Raw genomic sequence first — 24,386 nt, 5'->3', positions numbered from 1 at the left:
TACAACTCTTGCTTCGATTATATGGTTTTTAGTGGTTTTTGATTTTTTCCAAGGTGAAAATTACAGAAATTTCAGATATGATGTCGAGCCTTGTACATCATGTTTAATGGCTTCTTCTGCTGTAAAACCTAGACCATTCAGGTTGCTTTACACTTTGGCCTTTGGGAATGACAGGAAGTGGTCCCGTAATTTTCTAAGCCCTATATAATTTTTGACAGATTTTCTTCTCTCTCTATTTTGCCGCCAATCTGGTTTTTTGGCCTTCTTTTATCTCTTAACCGTGTGGTGACCTTGGTTCTTGGGTCTGTAGTGCTTTGGTTAAGACTTGGGAGTCTTTTTAGTTGGCGAGAAAGTAACTTGATAGAATATGGAATCATCTAAGGATGTTCAAATGGTTTCCAGTGTGTTCTCAGGAAGTGTTGATATTCCCAGTGGGATGATAACTACAGTTAAACTTGATGAAACCAATTTTTTATAGTGGTTTCTATCTGCTAAACTTGTTTGACTCTATGCCAAAGTTGAATTTTGAATGTGAAGTTTATCATTTACCCAAACAATGTAGAACCACATATTTTGCGAGCAGTAAAAGAAGTACAGTTGCTTTCAATTTGATCCATACTGATGTTTGGGGCCTATATGCTATCCCCTGCATGGGTGGGTATAAATACTTCATCCTCTTCATTAATGACTATAGTCAGTATACATGGCTCTACTTGATGAAAAGTCGAGATAAGTTCCTATGATTGTTTAAAACTTCATGAATATGGTAGAGACATAGTTTGAGAAAAAAGTTAAGATAATAAGATCTGACAATGCCAATGAATACTTTGAACATCAGTTGCATAGATTTCTTAAAGATCGGGGTATTATTCACCAAAGTTCATGTAGTCATACTCCACAACAAAATGGGGTGGCTGAAAGGAAGAATAGGCATGTGGTTGAAGTTGCTCGTGGTCTATTGTTTCAAACTCATGTTCCCACTCATTTCTGGGGTGATGCTGTTGAGACAGCTTTGTATCTCATTAACAGACTCCTGTCAAGGGTCCTTAACCTTCATTCTCCTCACCAACTTCTCTTCCCTGATGAACCTCCTTTTAATGTACCCCTCAAGATCTTTGGATGTGTTTGTTTTGTTCATGATATGAGTCCATCCCGGGGTAAGTTTGATCCTAAATTAGTTAAAAGTGTATTCCTTGGTTACTCTCTAGTTCACCAGAAAGGCTATAGATGCTTTGATGCTCTATCTGGAAAGAGATATGTCTCTAAGGATATTACCTTTTTGGAGTCCTCTTCCTTTTTTCAATCATCTTGTCCTTCTCTTCAATGGGAGAATGCAAGCGAAGATCGAACTCCTTTGTACCTTCCTGTTCCTACCTCTATTCCTCCCTCTCTTCCTTGTAATGATGGTATTCCTTCTCCTCCTCATCCTCCTATGTATCAACCTCGGTCCTGGCAGCAGTTTTTCATCAGGCACAATAAGAGGGTGGCTCCTGAAGCAGAATGCCCATCACAATCTCATTCCCCAGACTCAGGTAATCTTGAACCTCCTGACAATCCTATTACTGATTCTAACCTTGATCTTCCTATTGTCGTTCAAAAAGGGAAGAGGACATGTAGCAAGTATCCTATTACTAACTTTGTGGCTTATGATGCTCTCTCACCTTCCTATTGTGCCTATATTTCTACCATCTCTTTTGTTTCCATCCCTCGTAGTGTTATAGAGGCAATGCAATCCCCCCACTAGAAAGAAGCTATGAACCAAGAAATGGAGGCCCTAATAAAAAACCAGACTTGGAAGGTTGTTCCTTGCCCTAAAGATAAGATTCTTGTTAGGTGTAAGTGGGTTTACACTGTTAAGCACAAGGTAGATGACTCAATTGAGAGGTACAAAGCTCAGCTTGTAGACAAAGGATACAACTCAAACTTATGGCATAGATTATCTAGAAACCTTTGCTCCAATTACTAAAATGAACTCTATTAATGTGATCATGTCCCTTGCTGCCCATTACTCTTGGCCTTTATATCAAATGGAGGTAAAGAATTCCTTCCTTAATAGGGACATACAAGAGGAAGTGTATATGGACTTACCACCTGGGGTAAGCTTTCCTAACAATTGATGGAAAAGTCTACCGCTTGAAGAAGTCCTTGTATGGGCTCAAACAGTCCCTGAGAGTCTGGTTTGATAGGTTTAGAAATGCTATCTTAAAGATTGGGTTTGCTCAATCTCAGGCTGACCACAGCTTATTCATTAGAAGAGTTGATGGTAGAGTAACAATGTTGATAGTATATGTTGATGACATTGTTATGACAGGTGATGATATCACAGGTATCTCTCAGTTAAAAGTCCTTCCTTGCTTCCAAATTTGAGATTAAGGACCTTGGTGATCTCCGATACTTCCTTGGCATTGAAGTTGCAAGATCCAAGAAGAGAATTTTTCTGTCACAAAGGAAGTATGTACTTGATTTGTTTCATGAAGTTGGGAAATTAGGGTGTAGGCCTGTAGAAACTCCAATTGATCCTAACCACAAGTTGAGTTCCACTGAAGGATAAGTTCTTCCAAACAGGGGGATATATCAAAGATTGGTGGGCCGCCTTCTATATCTCTGTTTGACTAGACCTAACATATCCTATTATTATAATTCGTCTTGCCTTTGAGTTCTGTTAGTCTGATAACGACCAAGAAGAGAGAAGATGAAAGAAGAAAGAAAGAGAGAGAGAGAAAGGAGGAGAAAAGGAGAGAAGAAAAGTCTGGTTCGAATAAGGGAAAAATCACTTCTCCCATTCGGCCAGACATGTTTTATATTACTAACATAATGGAAAAGACACATGTGCCCTTACTTAAGTGAGGGACACTAGTTCTAATATAATATTACAGATCAACAACCTCAACATAAGTATAAAGATAGAAATACCCCTACACTAACACTCCCCCTCAAGCTGGTGAGTATATATCATATAATCTCAGCTTGTTACATATGTAGTCCACTCTTCCCCGACTCAACCCTTTTGTAAATAAGTCAGCCCACTGGTTCCCTGTGTTAACATATGCAGTGTCTATCACTCCGTTCAACACCTTCTCTCTCACAAAGTGACAGTCAACCTCTATGTGCTTGGTTCTTTCATGAAACACCGGATTAGAAGAAATATGAACTGCAGCCTGATTGTCACAATAGAGCTTCATTGAAGTGTTAATATTGTATCCTATCTCCTGTAGAAGGTTCCTTAGACACACTAATTCACAAGCAGTATGTGCCATAACTCTATATTTTGCCTCTACACTGCTTCTCGCCACGACTGTCTGCTTCTTACTTTTCCATGTCACCAAATTATCCCCAAGAAAAGTGCAATATCTGGCCGAGTAATGGTTAGGTAGTTCAGTTTACCTACAAGTCGTTGGTATCTGCCAGGGTCTTCAAACACTTCACCCATATCACTGCTCAGCTTAGTATGTAGTCAATACCATAGGTTTGGGAGTACCCTTTTGCAACCAATCAAGCTTTCAGGCGCTCAACACTACCATCAGGTAAATATTTAACAGTATAAACCCATTTACAACCGACAGCCTGCTTCCTAGGAGGAAAAGTGGTGAGGTCCCAAGTATGATTATGAATTAAAGTTGAGAGTTCTTCTTCCATTGCACGGCACCACCCTGGAGAGGCAAGGGCTTCCTGGACATCCTTAAGGACAACAACTGGGGATAACAAAGAGATAAACCGGTGATGGGAAGCGGAAAGGTGAATGAGTGAAATATAATTAGAAATAGGATGAAGGGTACAAGTGCATTTACCTTTCCGCAAGGCAATGGGAAGATCAAGATCAAATACTGGGTTTGGGGCTGGTGCGGAGACAACTGCTAGATCTGTCGACGGTGATGGAGCCGAAGGAGTAGCAGCCGGTACATGGGGGCGATGTGTATACACTTGACGGATAGGTGGGCATTCAATAGGAGGTGGCACTAGAGGCAAGGACTTGGTCACGGCTGGAACAAGGGGAATAGAATCGGCAACTGGAAGTGGAAGAGGGGGAGGTGATGAGGAGGAAGAAGCATCACCGGACCCTAAGAAAAACAGAGTAGACTCAAAGAAGGTAACATCGGCACACACAAAGGAACGTCGAGAACTAAGATGGTAACACTTATACGCTTTCTGGGTCTGAGAATAGCCAAGGAAGATGCACTTAATGGATCATGCATCTAACTTGTCCTTCCCGGGGCCCAGATTATGGACGAAGCAGACACACCCAAAAACCCGAGGAGAAAGAGGAAATGGAGACAAGGTGGGAAACAAGGTAGTGAATGAGGAATGACCATCAAGGATAGACATGGGCATCCGATTAATCAAGAAGCAAGAAGTAAGCACTGCATCACTCCAAAAGGGTTTGGCAACATTCATATGATGCATGAGGGATCGTGCTGTCTCCAAAAGATGACAATTCTTTCTCTCAGCCACCCCATTTTGTTGTGGGGTGTAGGTACATGGGGTCTGATGTATAATGCCATGTTGGTCCAAGTATTCTTGAAATGATGAAGATAAATATTCACGGCCATTATCAGAACGAAAAATTTTAATGTGAACACCAAATTGGTTGTGAATCTCAGCATAAAATTTTTGGAAGATGGTAAGCAATTCGCTTCTTTCTTTCATTAAATAGAACCACGTCATCCTTGAAAAATCATCAACAAAAATGACAAAATATCTATATCCATTGTATGGCATCACTTTATAAGGACCCCAAACATCTGAATGAACCAAAGAAAAATGACTCAACACACGGTTATCAACCCTAGGACTAAAGGGAACATGATGATGTTTCCCCAACTGAAACGACTCACAATCTAAAACAAAATGTTGACTCAACGAAGGAACCAAAGATTTCAAAACTTTCAGCGAATGATGACTAAATCGACAGTGCCACTGGAGAGGAGAGATAGATGACTGGAGAGCTGTTGATGTTCTTCCACCACCGTCAAGATAATACAATCCACCGGCTTCATGCCCTCCGCCAAACTTCATCCCCGTCTTGAGATCCTGAAAAACACACATAGAAAGGTAAAAAGTAATAGAGCAAGAGAGTGACTTGGTCAACTTACTAACAAACCTAAGGTTAAACGGAAATTTAGGGACATACAAAACTAAGGATAAAGATAAGGGGGTCAAGTTAACATTGCCAACACCACAAATCGAGGATGTGGAACCATTAGCAAGGGTAACAGATTGTGATGTTGAGCAATGAGAGAGGGAGGAAAACACACCTGGAGTTCCAATCATGTGATTGGAGGCTCCAGAGTCAATAATCCAGGGATTGGGTGTGGATTCCAAACAAGCCATACCTAAGTGTGCGAAAGTAGTCGTGTTCTGCTGAGATGTGGATTGGACAAACCTCTCATACTCATCACGGGGAACACTCACCATCTCCTTTCCGGGAACATCTGTGGATGTAGGAGGCATCTGATCAGCTGAACGATTCTCCATCTGAAACTGGTGTCACTAGTCAGGGCATGATTGGCCCAAGTTAAGGGTGGACCATGCAAATCATAGCAATAATTAATGGTATGTCCATCCATACCACAATGAGTACATCTCCTCGGACCCGAGCCACATCCTCTGCCACAGGCTCCCCCTGAATCTCTACCTCCAGTACGACCACCACCACGGTTATATGTAGGTCTACCACCACCACTCCGGCCATATACCGGACCACTGCTACCACCACGGCCATACTGAGCTCCTCGAGCTCCACCTCTAACACCACGGCCCCTTGACACTACAAAGGCTGATCTATCAGAGACATTAGAGTTCTCAGTAGATCCAATGGAAGTCCTCCGAAGTCGAGCAAACACCTCTTCTAAGGAAGGGAGAGCTGACCCTCCTATTATCTGAGCCCGCACTGGTTCATACTCAGATTTCAGCCCCACCAAAAATCGAGTCACATCAAGTTGTTTTCTCTGTTGTTGCTGAATTTTGACATCAGAAGTGAGGGGGTATTTCTGATCTGTAATATTATATTAGAACTAGTGTCCCTCACTTAAGTAAGGGCACATGTGTCTTTTCCATTATGTTAGTAATATAAAACATGTCTGGCCGAATGGGAGAAGTGATTTTTCCCTTATTCGAACCAGACTTTTCTTCTCTCTTTTTCTCCTCCTTTCTCTCTCTCTCTTTCTTTCTTCTTTCTTCTTCTCTCTTCTTGGCTGTTATAAGACTAACAGAACTCAAAGGCAGGCCGAATTATAATATGGTATTAGAGCACAACTAAGTAACTTGGATCTGCCCAGATTTTTGTTTTATGCGCACTCAATCTAGGGTTTTCTCTTGATTTCTCTGCCATCGATTGGAGATAAGGGAAAGGGCTGCAAAGGAGTGGCCGCCCTTTTCCTTGGAGGTTTCGATGCCTCCAATTGTGCTATTCATGGTCAGTTGTTGTGGTTTCTAAGAAGCCCTCCCCTAATCGATGAAGATAAGAGGGCTAATTTGTCTGGTGCAGTGGGTGTCTTGTGTGGATTGATTTTCTTCTTGTGAGGTTTGTTTTCCGGGTGATGAGGTAAGAGATTTCTATGCATATTTTTGTTATGGATCAAATAGGAAGTATGTTTCAGATCGTATGATGGGATTTCAGACTGTAATATGCTAGGGTTTATGCTGTTTTTTGTGTGATTCGAAGGGGGAGTGGTTCTCATATAGTGGTGAGATTTCAGGTAGTCGTAGGGTAGGGTTTGTGGTATAAAGAGTACAACCTTCAGCAATAACAAGTGCTGAAACCAGTGTGATCAAGTAGTGTGCAGTGTGCCGAATTCAGTAATAACAGAATTCAGCAATGGGAGATAACAGTGATAGCAAATCTAATGTGATGATACCTACTGACTACCTGAATGTTCAAATGACCTCCATTAAACTGAATGGAGAGAATTACCTTGGGCTAAATCTGTAGAAGTTTTTCTGAAGGCAAAGAAAAAGGTGAAACACATAAGGGAGGAGAAACCCTCCACTGATTCTCATGAGTATGAAGACTGGGAACAAGAGGATGCACAAATTATCACATGGTTATGGAACAGTATGGAACCCAAGATTAGTGTAAATTTCATGTTTCTTGACATTGCCAAAGATGTGTGAGACCATGCTAAGAAGTTGTATTCTAGTCAAGGCAATACAACCAGAGTATATCAGTTGTATCAGGAATACTTTAATCTGCAACAGGGCAATCAAAGTCTTGAAGAGTACTATGCTAGTATGAGAAACATTCGTAATGAGTTGAATGTTTATCACCTATGTTGTTGGAGTGGTTAGCTGTTTTGGAGCAACTACAGTAATCCGAACCAGTGAAGAAGGAAGAAGAAGATGAGGAAGAAGACAAGAGAAAGAGAAAACAGGAGGGTTTAGTCGAAACTGATTAGTCACCCATTCAGTCGACCCCCTTATGTTTATTAGGTTCTAATTACACTTACAAAGACTAAACTGCCCACACTTAAGTGTGGGGCAGAGTGCTCTAATAAAACAGCCACATAAGCAAGTACTTAACTGACATGATATTACTAGACTACCCCTATTCGGCTCACTCTAACACTCCCCCTCAAGCTGGAGAATATATGTCATATAATCCCAGCTTGTTACATAGATGGTTCACTTTCCCTGAGTTTAGAGCTTTTGTAAACAAATCTGCCCATTGATCATTCGAGCCCGCATGTTCTGTGTTTATCTCTCCAGCAAGAACCTTTTCCCTCACAAAGTGGCAATCAACCTCTATGTGCTTTGTTCTCTCATGAAATACAGGATTGGATGAGATATGGAGTGCAGCTTGGTTGTCACAATACAGTCTCATAGGTTTATCCATGTGAAACCCAATTTCTTGTAGAAGATTCCTCAACCACACTAACTCACAGGTAGTATGTGCCATGGCCCTATACTCAGCTTCAGCACTACTTCTGGCCACAACCGTCTGCTTTTTACTCTTCCACGTCACAAGATTTCCTCCAAGAAATGTGCAATAGCCCGTAGTAGATCTTCTATCATTCACTGAGCCTGCCCAGTGCATCTGTATACCCCACTACTTCAAGTTTTCCTCCTGGTTTATACAATAGTCCACGGCCTGGAGCTCCTTTCAGATACCTCACAATTCTAAGAATTGCATCCCAGTGAGGTATACGAGGATCCTGCATGAATTGGCTCACCACACTGACTGCAAAGGATATGTCGGGTCTCGTGATAGTCAGATAGTTCAGCTTCCCCACTAGTCGTCTATACCTTCCAGGATCTTCAAATACTTCTCCTGTATCATTGCTCAACTTAACATTTGGTTCCATAGGGGTCTCAGCCGGTTTTGCACCTAACAATCCTGTTTCTTCCAATAGATCAAGAACATATTTTCTTTGGCACAGATTTACACCTTGTTTTGACCTGGCAACCTCTATTCCCAAGAAATATTTCAATGTTCCAAGATCTTTTGTTTGGAAATGATTTTGCAGAAATACCTTTAATTTGCCAATCCCCAATTTATCACTGCCAATAATGACAATATCATCCACATAGACCACTAATAGAATCTTCCCAGCTTCTGAGTCATAGCTGAACACTGAGTGATCTACCTGGCACTGCTTCATTCCAAAACTCTTCACCACTTCACTGAACTTCCCAAACCAAGCACGCGGCGATTGTTTCAGCCCATAAATTGCCTTCTTCAATCTGCATACCTTACCATCCTCCCCCTGAGCAACAAACCCAGGTGGTTTCTCCATATATACCTCCTCCACAAGATCACCATGGAAAAAAGCATTCTTTATATCAAGCTGAAACAGAGGCCAATCATACATAACTGCCAGGGAAATTAGTACACGAACAGAACCAATCTTAGCCACCGGAGAGAATGTCTCCATGTAGTCCACTCCATACAACTGTGAGTAACCTTTAGCAACAAGTCTGGCCTTCAGACGCTCCACACTACCATCTGGCAAGTAATTCACAGTATACACCCATTTACATCCCACAGCATGCTTACCAGGTGGGAGAGTAGTAAGTTCCCACGTTTGAGTATGTTGAAGAGCAGAAAGTTCCTCCTCCATTGCCCACCGCCAATCAGGTGAACTGAGAACTTCTTGAACATTGTTAGGTATGGAAATAGAGGATAAAAGGAAAACAAACTGGCGATGTGATGTAGAAAGACGAAATAACGAAACAAAATTGAAAATGGGATGGAGGGTAGAACTGCGTTTACCTTTCCGTAAGGCAATGGGTAGGTCAAGGTCTGAAGGTTCAACAATAGGAGCCATGAGAGGATCTGCAGATGAGGTAGAAGCTGGAGGAGGGGCCGGTGTCGTTCGACGTGTATACACTTGCCGGATTGGTGGACGTTCGGTGGTGATCTGCACGGGATGAGGTGATGAGTCTACTCCAACAACAACATCTGGAACTGGATCACTAACAGGGAGAGGAAGAGGAAGTGCGGGTGGAGACGAAGGCGCTTCAGGACTTGAGAAGAAGGGGACTGACTCAAAAAATGTGACATCAGGGCAAACATAGCACTTCCGGGTAATGGGATTATAACACTTGTACCCTTTTTGAGTCCGTGAGTAGCCAAGGAAGACACATTTAATTGAGCGTGCATCTAGCTTGTCTATTCCAGGGCTCAGATTGTGGACAAAGCACACACAACCAAAGACACGAGGAATTAATAGGAATGGAGATAAAGTGGGAAACAAGATAGAGAAGGGGGACCGACCATGAAGGGTGAAGGAGGGCATCCAATTAATGAGAAAACATGCAGTGAGTACAGCATCACTCCAAAAACGTTTAGGAACATTCATGTGGTGAAGAATAGACCAAGCAGTTTCAAGAAGCTGACGGTTCTTCCGTTCAGCTACCCCATTTTGTTGAGGGGTGTATGCACATGATGTCTGATGAATAATGCCATGCTGTTCTAAATACTGTTGAAATGAAGTAAGAAAGTATTCACGACCATTATCTGAACGGAGAATTTTGATTGGAACACCAAATTGTGTGCGTATTTCAGCATGGAATTTTTGAAAAATGGAAAACAATTCACTTCTTTCTTTCATTAAGTAAATCCATGTCATTCTTGAACAATCATCAATAAAGGAGACAAAATACTTGTACCCATTATAAGACTCTATTTTGATTGGACCCCAAACATCTGAATGAACCAAAGAAAAAGGACTCAACATACGACTCTCAACTCTTGGACTGAAGGACACACGATGATGTTTCCCAAACTGACATGACTCACATTGCAAAACTGACAAATGACTCAATGACGGGACCAAAATCTTGAGAGCCTTGAGAGATGGATGTCCTAGTCGGCAATGCCATTGTAGAGGAGTAAGTGAAGTCTGAAGAGCAATTGAAGATCCACCACCGTCAAGATAATACAGTCCACCAGCTTCATGCCCCCCACCAATCTTCTTCCCCGTCTTGAGATCCTGAAAAACACAAGTGGAAGGAAAGAAGGTAACAAAACAGTTAAGAGCTTTGGTTATTTTACTAACAAACATAAGATTGAATGGAAACTTAGGGACATATAAAACAAATGATAAGGGCACAAAAGCCATGTCAACATTACCAACACCACATATGGGAGATGAGGACCCATTGGCAAGTGTAACAGTTTGTGATGTGGGGGTTTCAGAAAGAGAAGAGAACACACCTGGAGTCCCGGTCATATGATCTGAGGCTCCAGAGTCAATAATCCAGGGAGAGGTTTTAGATGACATGCAAACAATACCTGATTGGGCAAGTGTGGCAGTGGTATGTTGTGAAGTAGTTTGAAGGAACCGTTCATACACATCACGCGGTACGCTCACCATTTCCCTCCCAGAGGTAGATGTAGATGTGGGAGGAGTTCGGTCTGCCGGTTTACTGTCACTGATATCAACCTCACCTGCTACAGCATGATTAGCCCATTTAGAGGGAGGGGCATGTAGATCATAACAGAAATTCACTGTGTGTCCCTCTCTACCACAATGAGTACATTTCCTTGTAGAGTTATTCTTCCCTCTGCCACAGCCTCCCCCTGAGTCACGACCACCCCGACTAATCATGGAACTGCCACAGCCCCCTCGGGGAGCATGACCTCCCCCTCTTGTACTATGTCCAACCCCTCGAGCTGTCACAAGTGCTGATCTATCAGACTGTGTGGAGTTCTCTGTCTGTCCCAAAGAAATTCTATGAAGCCTTGAGAATACTTCCTCAAGTGTAGGAAGAGTAGAGCCCCCCAATATTTGGGCTCTAACTGGTTCATATTCCGACTTCAGCCCCACTAAAAATCTTGTAACATCTAGTTGCTCCCTTTGCTGTTGCTGAACTTTAATATCTGAAGTAAGGGGGTGATAGACATTGAGTTCATTCCTTATATTCTTCATGCTGGCATAGTACTCTTCTAGAGTTTTGGTTCCTTGTTGTAAATCAAAATACTCCTGATAAAGCTGATACACTCTTGTTGTGTTATCTTGTCCAGAATATAGCTTCTTAGCATGCTCCCAATATATCCTTAGCTGTATCAAGGAACATGAAGTTGGCACTAATTTTGGATTCCATACTATTCCATAGCCAAGTCATGATTTGAGCATCTTCTTGCTCCCAATCATCAAACCCTGGAGAGTCCTCCGGTGGCTTTTCATCTCTTACATGCTTTACTTTCTTCTTTGCCTTGAGAAACACTTCCACTGATTTAGCCCATGGAACATAGTTCTCCCCATTCAGCTTAATTGAGGTCATTTGTACCCCTAGGTAGTCGGAGGAAATTACCACATTAGGTTTCTGATCATTGTAGCCATCTCCTATTGCTGCCATTGTACTCTTTCACAGTTGCCTCTAACCTTACTTCTCAGCTACAAGCTGATTGATGTTGTTCACAGTTTGATACTTCAGCACCTATTGCAGCCCCTAAACACAACAGTGGGAGCACACACTTGTTCTTCTTCACACTACTGCTGACTTCACACACCTACGACCCACATAAGCATCACAAGCACCACAACACAACAGTAGGCCCTCTTACAACCACACAATAAAAAAAAAATTGTGCATCACAAGCACCACAACACAGTCAAACTGCTACACCCAGTTCAGATTTGTTTAACACACTTAAGAGGGCATTACACGACCACAAGGAGCTTGGCAAGGTCACTGCATTCCACCTTACACCACTCGGCCACCTACAGCAGCCCTAACACCACTCAACAACTCACAGCAGCCCTACACCATTCAGCTACTGCACACACAGCCCTTCTTAGGGCAACAATGAACCTAGTTCTCTATGTTCTAATCAGTACTAACTGATTCTTGAAGGGTTCCTACCCAGAAATACCAGCAACACAAAAGGACTAAATAACCAACCTTCCTTTGAGAGTATCAGCCAACCATTCACTGCTGAAATCACCTTCCTTGATGAAGAAAACTGTGCACAGCAGAGAGCAGCGAACTGTGATGTCTCAGACCTAGGGCGAACCAGCTCTCTCCATTAACTAACCAGAAACGAAGAAGAGGGTGTCACGAACTCAGATGAGATGCTTTGCAAGCGGAAGCAGGTCAGAAACCTCGCTCTGATACCATGTTTTGGAGCAGCTACAGTAATCCGAACCAGTGAAGAAGGAAGAAGAAGATGAGGAAGAAGACAAGAGAAAGAGAGAACAAGAGGGTTTAGTCGAAACTGATTAGTCACCCATTCAGTCGACCCCCTTATGTTTATTAGGTTCTAATTACACTTACAAAGACTAAACTGCCCACACTTAAGTGTGGGGCAGAGTGCTCTAATAAAACAGCCACATAAGCAAAGTACTTAACTGACATGAGATTACTAGACTACCCCTATTCGGCTCACTCTAACATTAGCCAATATATGCATGAACCCAAGACATCTCATATGCAGGCAGTTAACAGAATTTTAGCCTATCTGAAAGGATGCCCTGGTAAAGGGATGTTGTATTCCAATCACGGCCATCTAAAGATTGAGGCTTACACAGATGTTGATTGGGCAGGATCTATTGATGATACAAGATCTACATCTAGTTATTGTGCCTTAGTTGGAGGCAATGTGGTTTCATGGAGAAGTAAGAAACAATCTGTTGTTGCCCGTTCTAGTGCTGAGGCAGGGTACAAGGCAATGGCTCATGGAGTGTCTGAACTACTCTGGTTGAAGACTTTATTGACTGAGATGGGCATCCAAGCAGATGTCCCAATGAGACTATATTGTGACAATCAAGAAGCCATAAATATTGCCCACAATCTTGTCCAACATGGTCGTACAAAGCATATTGAGGTGGATAGACACTTTATTAGAGAAAAAGTTGCTAGCAGAGAGATTTGCCTTCCTTTTGTAAGGTCGGAAGACCAACTAGCTAATTGCCTCACTAAAGGTGTTCACCATCCAAAGTTTGCTAAGAACCTTGACAAGGTGGGCTGGGTGTTTTTGGACTTTTTCTCTTCCCTTGTACTCTTTTTGTATTTGGGCGCCCACGTAGGGGCTTCCTTGTAAGTTTCTCTTTTCAAAATATAAAGATCTTTTGAGGGTGTTAACAGTAACAATCACACACAACCTCTCGACACATCTCTTCTTCTCTCCTCTTCCTTTCTCTCTTCTAAACCCTAGTTTTTTACTCTTGTTTTACAACTTATACATGTGTACAGGGCCAAAGACAAAGGCCATGATGTTCAATGGATCCTTGTAGAGATGTTGAACTTAACATATGGATATCAAGCTAAAATCAGAATCTTTCTTTTTCATTTAAAGATACAATCAATGAGTCTAGTTTCAAAGTTGAACTGATGCAGGCGCTTAAGAGCCAAATTTGGAATTTTATGATATTTTATGTATTTCTGTATTTTTGGACAGTAGGGGTATTTTTGTTATTTTTGCAATTTTCTGTGGGGTCCAATAATAGGGTTTGGTTGTCTAGTTATAGTTTGTTTATGTTTAAAATTTCAGAGTCATTGCATAAGTAGGATTAGAGTTATTGAGTCTTCTTTGAATTGAAATAAGATATGACAGCTTAGTTTGAGTCCTACTAGGATTATTAAGTCTAACAGTTTGACTCCTAAGACTATTATGAGTCTAACAGTTTGACTCCTAGGATTGTTACGAGTTTAGAGTCTATAAATATGTATGGACGTTTTACATAAAGAGCAATGAAATATATTGAGTTTTCTTCAGCTTATGCTAGCTATGGTGAGTGACTCCCATGCCCTAGAGTGATTCTAGGCACCCTGTGAGTGATTCCAGGTATTTTCTCTCTTCTTTCTCTCCCTATTTTCTCTCTTATTCCTTCAAAAAGCCATTACAGCAATCAACAGCCATAAAACTCTGATCAAGAAGACCATTCAACATATTCTAAGGACTAGAACTCAGCTGGTTCTACATCATGAACTGAAATTCTTGTTTGTTAATAGGTGATTGTTCATATAAATGTTAAAAGTGCTTCTCTCTAAAAAGATACCTTCAAGAAGTTTTTGCTGAAACCTCCTTAGGGTTTAGGTAGTTCAATTAATCATCTTTATCCTCACTTTTGTCAGACATTCTCAAACAGAACCATCTTGCTTGGCTTGAGAAACTAAGCATTCAAAGGACATTTAGGGTGACAACAGAGGTCTAGAGTTTGACTTTAGAATGTTGTTTTGTATGGAAATTGGGAACATGTAATTCCCCTCCAAAACTCAACCATATTGTTGTTTTTCTAGATATGATGTCAAGAATATCCAAGATCCAGAAGAAGAGCAGCAGTAAACTCAGTCTTACAAAAAGAAAGAACAGAAGAGCTAAGTAGTATAATAGAGAAAAAGCTGATTAGCTGGTTATGGTTAACTGAACCAAACATAGCAAGAGCTTCAGTAAATTCAGAAATGTAATGTTTAACTTAAGATATAACTGACAACAATTAGCTTCTCATACCAATATATGTAGACCCCCTATTCAGATCCTACACTTACATTAATTTCTCTTTTGTTTCCTAGATCCATATAATCCTTAATAGCTAAGCATTACATAAGAAACACCACAAAGTTTTTAGAGTTTGGTAAGCTGTTCTTTGAAGGCCACAGTCCAATAGAAGCCAAGGACCAAAAACAGGAAACTTCAATGGAAGAATCATTCCAATTTTTTGCTTTAAGCTTCTATTCTAAAGCTCATAAATCTTTCTAGTTATTTATAAAACAACTAGAAGTCGCTCTTTGTGTGACTCATGAGACCAAAGGCAATGGTTTGGAGATCAATGCTACCAAACAGACTTTCCAAGCTTTATCTTCATCTTTGAAAGCCTAAGAGATCTTTCAAGTTTGGGGGATCTAAAGGATCTTAGAAAGCCTAACAAAATGCCACCCAAGTTTTTCAACAAAGCATCTATATGTTGGAAAATTAGAAGAATGCAAGGTACTTATCCGATGTAATTATATACTTCATTTGGAACTTCTTTTTTGGCATCTTCAATGTGCAGAAATTCTGCCCTAAATTTCCAAAAGAAATTTCCGCAACCTGGCTTAGGCTCTAGGATAAGAGGTAGAAAAAAGACAAAAATCATTTGGAGTTTTGATACCTTTTTGCAGTTTGCTGGACTGTTTGGAAGGAAATAAACAGGAACATATTTGAAGAAAAAATTAGATCAATGAGGAAATTGGTAGCAGATGTTTCACAAATGATTGCTGACTAGGTTCATGTGCATCAAGAATTCAAAAATGGAGAAGGGGAATACTTAGAGGAGAAGCTTTGGACATCATTGGATTTACATAGTATTGGATTAAATTGTATTCAATGCATTTTATGTTTTCAGCTTTCTTGTTTTGTTAAAAACGCTTCATGTAGTTGGTTGCACTCTTTTAGTATTTTTTATTTTAATAAAATTTCTCTTTTTATTATCAAAAAAAAATAGTTAAACTCATCAGAGGACAATAGTCAATATAAAGTCAAGCCTTTTACGAACTTAACCTTTAATTTGATTATGAACTAGGGGAATTTTCATTTCAACCATGTTTTCTGATAATCTTTAATTGCTGACAAAATGGAAGGAACCACATAGAAAGCAGAATATTTTCATAGGTTTTCAAGACTTGGTTTAAGGATGTTTGTAGAAAAAAATTGAGATTTCCATCCTTCAATAATCAACCAGAACCTTTTCAAGGGTAAATGTTGATATTTGAAAAGTAATCCTCAAAGAAAAATTAAAAACTACATACCTTTAATTTATTCAAATGATTCTTCCAATAAAGATGGTATCCCTCATATGCAACTGGAAACAGGGTGTGTATGGCAAGTATTAAGAGAGTTATCCCCTGAAAAAGAAAAAAGAAAAAAGACACAAGTCATTTAAATAGAATTGATTCATATAATGGATAGGTTCTGATTAACAGTCAGAAAAAATTGCATTTACACAATACAATGGAATCCTATAGTCATCTCTACATTGTCATTTGAGGCACAAACTCCAGATGAGACAGTGTCCTTCCTCTAGTCTAGTTTTGACCATATGGATTATAAATGAAGTCTCATAGGTTTGGAAATAAATATACTATCTGTCAGATGAAAAATCAACTAGACATTCCCAACCATTAACGACCAAGAACTGTGATAGTCCATCACATGGTCCATGACTAGTTCAGTCCATCTAGTTCCTGTCAGGAAACTTAGTCAGACCACAACAAACCATATTAATATCATCAAAAAAGACTTTTGAATCAACAGTGTTTCAAACAGGCATATCATGACTGAGTCATGCTTGAATCCCATAAAAATGATTGAACTTAAACAACTAATATATTTATGAGTGATCTGTTGCAAATGGAAGGGTATAGAAGAGATAGAGGCAGGCCAAAACAGACATGGATTGAAAATAATGAGAGATAATTTCATGGCCCATAATTTAACAATGTATATGGCAGTGAATAGAGTTCAATGGCAGAACAGGATTCATGTAGCCGATCCCATATAGTTTGGACAAGTAATATATTTATGAGTGATCTGTTGCAAATGGAAGGGTATAGATGAGATAGGGGCAGGCCGAAACAAACATGGATTGAAATAGTGAGAGATATGGCAGTGAATAGAGTTGAATGGCAGAACAGGATTCATGTAGCTGATCCCATATAGTTTGGACAAGGCTTGGTTGAGTTGAGTTGAATATATTTATAAGTGCTAATAGATATTCAACTGAATTAATCCCTAATCCCAACTAATTGAGATCGGCTTGCATGCACTAATTAATATATAGCTTAAAAGGCATTGCCCAATGATGGTCCAGACTTGGGAGGGGTGAACTGGATACAGACCAAACCTTTGTCATTGTTTACAGTTACACAAAGTGGCCACTCTCAGACTTGAACCCCTGTTCTCATGCTTGTCAGACCAAGATTTTACCATTGCACCAAGCAATTCCCCCCCCCCCCCCCCCCCCAAATAATTTAAAAGGATATTTTCAAAATTTTTATGAAAAACAGTAAGATCCCAAAAAAAAAGAACATTTCTTAAATGTCCAAAAAATCAACCACAACAACCTCATAAACAAGCGACTCGGTAGCAGTTAAGTATGGTAGCTGCCCAAGGAAGAAATACTTTCTATTATTGCAAGAGTATGTAGTAGTCTTGGCACACCATAAAGGCTTCTGCAAAAATTTAAATGGAAAATAAAAGGAGAGTTAATTAGCTATCCATATCAGTAACATTCCAGAAACTGGCACTGAACTTAGGAGAATAATATTGAGCACAGAAACATAAAATTCGAAGCCATGCATGTTGCTATATACAGAAGAAAAACGCAATAAACCAGTAAATGGCATCTTTCAATATACACTACACTAGGCCCAGCACCAGTTTGCATATGAAAAAGTAATACAAGAAACCATAAAAATTCAACTGACCTCAAAGAAATTCAATACTATCAAGGCAAAAAGATTAAGAAACCAGAGGAAGTCAAACTTAATATAGATGAAGTAGAACTTTGCTCCACTCTCGAATCTTGAATGAAGAACTTCCACAGGTAAGCCAATACCATCTTCAGCCTGAAATAAATAAATAAATACACTTCTTACTTATTTGATTGTGGTCTGTACAAGAACCAGAATGACTTGCTACAACTTAAGAAAACAACAATTATTTCAGAAGATGATCTAGGAGCAGGGAGATTGCAGTTAGGTCATATCCAAAGGCCAAAAAATGTCTCGGAGCAAAGAACTTGATAAAGACTAATTACTAATTAGCATGGAAAAATTGGAGAATATCAAATTTGTGAAATGCATTGCTGCATTCACTTAACAATCAGCATAAACAATTAGATGGATGAAAAACAGATGGGAGTTTTTTTGTTTTTTGTATTATCCTGTGCAATTACTGCACATAGACTTGTAATCAGTACTATGGAAACACAATATATTTGACCTTTTTTCCTCAAAAAAAAAAAAAATCCACAACCAGTATAACCAAAACACAACCTTTGTACAGTTTCAACTATTATTTTTCTGTTGATAGGTAACAAAATTCATCACCTAAAGAAACAAAAATAGAGGCATGAAAGAATAAAAAAGAACCAAAAAAAGAAAAGGGAGAAGAAAAGATAATACTTAAGCCCTGACAGCACCTTCCTATAAAAAGATATTTAATACAGCATCCCACTTGAACCCCAACTCAGACGACCAGAGATACCAAATAAACCAAACAGAGATGGAAACCACACCCCTCAAACAAGATATCACAAAAATGCCTGCCCTTTGAGAACCCATAGAGGATCACCTACAACCAGTAAACAATCCAACCTCTTACCCTCCCCAACCACCAAACAGCCAATGTTTTATGGCCCTAACGTAATGACCCCTACTACCACAACTTCCTTTCTCTCTACCTATCTTAGGATTTCAACAACATATTGGGCATCGTTTACCCTCAGGATCATCATCATCTAATCCTTGTCCCAAGTCCTAAAAATATAAGATCAGCTACATGAATCAAATTTGCTATTTCATTTTTCACTACTTCAACCCATGTCCTTTTTGATCTGCCCCTAGCTCTTCTATCCATTCAACTTGCAACAGATTTCTTCTTCTTATGGGTGTTATAGATGGCCTCTTCAATATGTTACCAAACCATCTTAGTCTACTTTCCTTCATTTTATCACCTATTGGATCTACTCCTAAATTCCTTCGAATAAATGATGTAGAGGTGCCTCATAAGTGTCATATCTAGGTGATATAGCTAACAATAGCTTTCTCAATGTGCAATTCATAACATAGTTTAAAATGTCCACATGTTCCCTTATATTTCCATTTCCATGGGTATTGACACAAAATACTACTGGAATCAACATATTCCCTGTCAAAACTACTGGCATTATGTGGAATACATAAATGGTATTATAACACAAGTTGGCAACATTATTATAGATGTGCAGAGTAGCAGTATTATTGTCTGCCTAATGGCCATGATCCTAGTTTTAGTAGTTTTTTTCAGACATAAATGATAGTTTTTGTTCATGTAATAGATTATTTGGTTGATCTATTAGAAACACCACTTTGTATGAGTTTTTAATTTTGCTTAAACTCACTCTACTATCTAGCTTTAACTCTTAAAGTTTACAAGACAACTTTGCAAGGTATGAATTTGTCTACTAACCTTAGTTTCTTAGCTTTGTTAGATGGTTTGGACCAAGTTAATAATTTAAAAGGGTTTATCTATGCTTCTTTCATCATTGCATAAAATGCTATTCTATATGATTGCGTGTCTCACAATGATTACACCGTGTTTGTAATTTTTATGATATTTCTATACAACATTTCTGCCATGCTTTCTATGTTTGGATGACTAACATTTCAAATGTTGGTTCATAGCCCTAGGTTGGACTTCACAGTGCTTCCAATCTTTAAAACATTTGCGATATACAAAGGACCAGAGTCAACCTCTTCAGTTGTGAACCTTAAGAGTTTTCAGGATAAGAATGATAATTTTTTTCAGATGTTCAAAGTGTTCTTACAAACCCAGTTCACCTGAGTACCAATTCACTCAATAGCTGAAACATGAAAATTGGTGAACAATTATGATCACTAGGAAAAAAGCTAACAATTTTGTTTACACAATCTTAGATGCAGCATCATGGGTGAAGGTCTCAATAATCTCCATACATCAAAGTTGACAAATATTCTGCTCTTTGTTCATTCACTTATCCATGTGCTTACCAAAAACAGAAATGGAAGAGCATCAGGCAGAGAATACCAATAGTCTTGTTAGAACTTAAACAGAGTGAACCAAGGCCAAAGAATAAAATAGCACCATAACCATCTAATTTGTAGCCATTGGCCTATGATCCACTTGAGAAGCATTACAACACCCAACAGTCCAAATTCGTATGCACTTCTTTTGACCTATATGACATAAGGCCTAGAAAGCAACCAAGAAAATACATTGCAATAACTCCTACATAATGTCCATCTGCTTCAATAATCAATACCAATGGAATACTAAGGCAGAGAACGCCACCCCTTTCGGAAATAATTAGTTGCTGCAAAGGTATCAAATAACTAAGACAAGTAATCACACTACAACATGACAAACTATTGTAACTGTGTTAACCATGCATGCATCCTTTATCAATCTATAATTTCACAAACCAAATGATTATTACATCTTCCAATGCTCTTGCAAGTCATAACAACACTCATGTTCCGGGGGTTTTATTTTTGTTTGTTAATCTTCAGTTCTCTGTCAAATTCCTCAAGATGGCATTTAATTGTAGTACAATGTCACCACCTTCAGCACCCGTCATCAACACTAAATTTCCTGACCGATCATAGAGGTTCTTTCTATAACCATTATCCACCTTTAGAGGATCTCCAGAATTTTCACCACTGAGCCCACAGAATTTAACATCCAGAACTGAAAACAATGATGTCTAGCTGCACAACACGACTCAGTTATAGAGCAAAAGCCCCCACTGATCCAAACTGAATTAGAGTGAGAAAGAAACTAACCAGATCTACAAGTGCTGCCGCTTTTTGATAACGTGAGCCATAAGTGATGGCATCAGACCTTCTGCGGAACACCTTTTGTCCGAACTGTTGGTCACTACTACTGCTTTCGCCACCAAGCAAAGGCTTCAGCATCTCTTCTCCTTCTTCTTCTTCTTCTTCTTCGCTGTTGAATTCTGGTTAGGATAAGCAGGTTTAATAATTATGTCAGTGAACGAAGCGGGAGAAGGATGTGAAGTAAGAAATAATCAAAGGACCACTTTAACAAAAAGATCCAAGTCGTCGGTTAAGATTCAAGAGTTCTGTGAAAACGGAAGTGTACGATAAATGCCACCTGTTTTGACTGCAAATTATGGATGGATCATCGCATTAGTGATAATGGTTAAAAGCCGATTTAATGTCCAGCGTTGTATTTATTAAATACGAAAAGGACGAAGAATTTAATGACGTCTAACGGCCCGTTTGGCTAGAGGGAATAGCCAATAGGGTCTCGAATCAGAATTTCGGTGACCGGACTAAATTGGAATTCCATTCCCGTTCTGGGTTAAGGTTCGAAATGAGATAGGGGTGGTCACGAGTTTAGCTTTTCACAAGCTATTTGAGCTCAGCTTGGTTCGGTTTAAACCTAGCTTCGAATCGATCTTGAGCCTAATTTATAGGTATGTTTGCTAATTAAGTCAAGCTCGAGCCTAATAAAGCTCGGCTCATGAAGTTCGCGAGCCTAATCGAGCTTCTACATATATCTATATAAGTATACATACATATAAAAAATAATAAATATAAAAACATTATACATATAGAAAAATATATATACAATAAAAATGTTATATATATAATATTGTTTTTATATATAATAATAACAATAACTAATTATTATAATTCTTAAAATTTTAAATATCAAATAACAATAATTTTTAAATATAATCTTTTTTATTTTTATAAAACATTTAGCTCATAGTCAAGCTCAAACTTATGAGTTTTTGACTCAAGCCAAACTTGAGCTCAAGTCTCTAGCTCGAACTGAGCTCGAGCTTGAGCACCATACTTTCTTGGCAAGTCGAGCTCAAATAGCTAGCTACTCGGCTCAACTCGGCTCAAATCCACATATCGGTACACTTCTATGCATCCGCAAAGGTGCATTGCTACTTTATACAATGCATGGTTTTCAAAACCGAACCAAACCAAACGGCCGGACTAGAAAAACTGGGAATCGATGACCGGTTCCATTTTTCCCCAAAACTGGATTTTTACCCAAAACTGTTGATTTTGGTTAGCAAACTGCTAACCCGGGCGGTTAACCACTTGAATAGTTTTGACCTTTTTTTTTTGTCAGAACAGGCTGACCGTTCGACCCGGGAACCAGACCCCTGACCGGTTCATTCTCCGGGTTGATTTTAAAAACCTTGATACAATGGCTTTTTACTTTTTGTTTTCTCAAATTTTCATTTTTATAAATATTTTATATTATTTAATAAATAAAATAAATAGATTTATGAAAACACCTTTAAATAGGTGTATCAGAACCTTGCCAATATGATACAGTATGCCCAATATGTATCAATACTTTGAACCCTATGGCACTCCCCCAATTGGACCATTTCCCTTCCCTCCCTTGGAATGAAATCCTATTCCAATTGATCTTAATTCATGTCTGAACCAAACAGATTTTGGGAATAGATCATTTTGACTCCGGTTCAAGGGATTGCAATTCCGATTCCAAGTATGTCCTAAGTTCTAGCTTTTTCTTTTTTCTTTTCGAAAAAGACCCTAAGTTATAGCTCCCTTTTTACACCTCGTTCTTGAAATATTTGTTGTATACTCGTATTTCCATTGAAAATGATGGAATAGATTGAATTTCATTTGCATTGGTGTAAATGCATAGGAATGCAAATGAACAAAGTGTGAATCTTACTTTTGTTTGAGATTTGAACTTACTTTGTTTGCTTGTAAGAAGTAAAATGGTGCCTATGAACATTGTTTTCAAAACCGAACTGGATCGGACGGTCATACTAGAAAATTGGGAATCAATCACTTGACCGGTTCTATTTAACCGCAAAATTGTCTTTTGGCCAAAAATCGTTGATTTGGTCAGCAAACCATTGACTTAGGTGATTGAGCTGTCAAATTGGACAACGGTTTTTGGCTGTTCTTTTTTGTTTTTATTTTTTTATATTTTTTGTCAAAGTGGGCCATCCATTTAGACTGGACGATCAGACCATTCGACTCGGGAACCGAACCTGCAATGATTCCCTATCCGGTCTGATTTTAAAAACCTTGCCAATGAAAGACAAATGAGGTAGGGGAGGGAGGTTATTTATTTGGAGGGGAGTGAGGTAACAAGAAAATTGATATGAGACCCACTTTACATAAGAGAATATCAAGGTAGGAGGAAGTGGTGCAAATTTGCACTAACAATTGATATAACGAGACAAAGGGTACAAATTTTGCACCAGATAAAAATACAAGCTATAGGATCAGTTTGGAAAGAGTGCAAATTTATATATGTTAAAGTGAAAAATCTTATATGTGGTATTTCTAAATCTTGTAATTTTACTGTCCATTGTGTGCACTATTCCCATACTGAATCAATTGGAAAGAATATAAATACAAATATGTATAATGCAAAGCCTTGTATAGTTGTATTCTGTATTTCTAAGCCAAGTCATTGGAAAAAGTACAAATACAAATATATACAGCACAAATACATACAAAATACATTGTTTGCACTCTCCATATTTATATTTATACTCCTTCCAAACCGAGCCATAGTCATAAACAAGTCGATGCAAAACTTAACTAGGTGCAAAATTTATATCTAATTCAAATCTGCATTGCAACCAAGTGCAGCCTAAATAGTTCTGCTAACTTGTAGACTTGTAGTAAAAGAGAATAATAATAATAATAACCTGCCAATTCAGAAGTTTCCTTTCCGATGTGAACAAGAACTATAAATTGTTGAAATTATAAGCCATGGTCACTTCTTAATAGCAACTATTTTGAAAATTATGGGTGGGAAGAGATGATTTTTGGATTAATCACGGAGATGGAAGGAAAAAGGGGGTTTCTATTTGTCCTTTTGTAGAATGTGTTCAAACCTTAGAGTTGGGAAATTTTAATCATCCTAGTGTATCCTTGTCTAAATGGGTCTTCTCCTAAATAAGCAAAATACCAATAAGGTCATCTTATATCTCTAGAATAAATAAATTATGCGTAAGTATATAATAAATATAAATCTATGTGTGGAATTTTTCTTGACTAAAATGTCCACATTTGTTATTCAGTCCATCTCTAATTATGAAGGTTGAAAATGTAATTAACTTTAATTAATGATTTTCACCTCATTTAATTCCCTCTAATTAACTCTTGTATTTAAGGTATTAACTCCTATTCTCCCTAGTTATTTTTCACTAATCTCATATTTAAGTTATCAAATCTCTCTATATCCAATA

The 24,386-nt window shown here is 38.9% G+C and overlaps 1 protein-coding gene across 2 annotated transcripts in view; it reads right to left on the bottom strand.

Annotated features, from left to right (window-relative positions):
* Positions 1–21,306, bottom strand: part of TPC1 (two-pore channel 1) — a 178,907-nt gene extending 157,601 nt beyond the window's left edge. Inside the window, exons 1-4 of one of the 2 annotated variants that reach the window (XM_088886857.1) lie at positions 20,941–21,306; positions 17,845–17,985; positions 17,482–17,589; positions 16,168–16,263 (exon numbers count right to left, since the gene is read on the bottom strand). In XM_088886857.1, coding sequence (XP_088742983.1) covers positions 16,168–16,263; positions 17,482–17,589; positions 17,845–17,985; positions 20,941–21,072 — 477 coding nt within the window. In that variant the 5' untranslated portion in view covers positions 21,073–21,306. The remainder of the gene's footprint in view (positions 1–16,167; positions 16,264–17,481; positions 17,590–17,844; positions 17,986–20,940) is intronic. The other variant, XM_088886858.1, reaches the window with a different exon arrangement.
* Between the last annotated feature and the right edge of the window lie 3,080 nt (positions 21,307–24,386).

Source organism: Nelumbo nucifera, chromosome 1, assembly GCF_055504915.1.
Source record: "Nelumbo nucifera cultivar China Antique chromosome 1, China Antique-T2T, whole genome shotgun sequence".
Classification (NCBI taxonomy): Eukaryota; Viridiplantae; Streptophyta; class Magnoliopsida; order Proteales; family Nelumbonaceae; genus Nelumbo; species Nelumbo nucifera.
The sequence above is the reverse complement of the archived record's forward strand: the minus strand, read 5'-3'. Positions and strand labels throughout refer to the sequence as shown.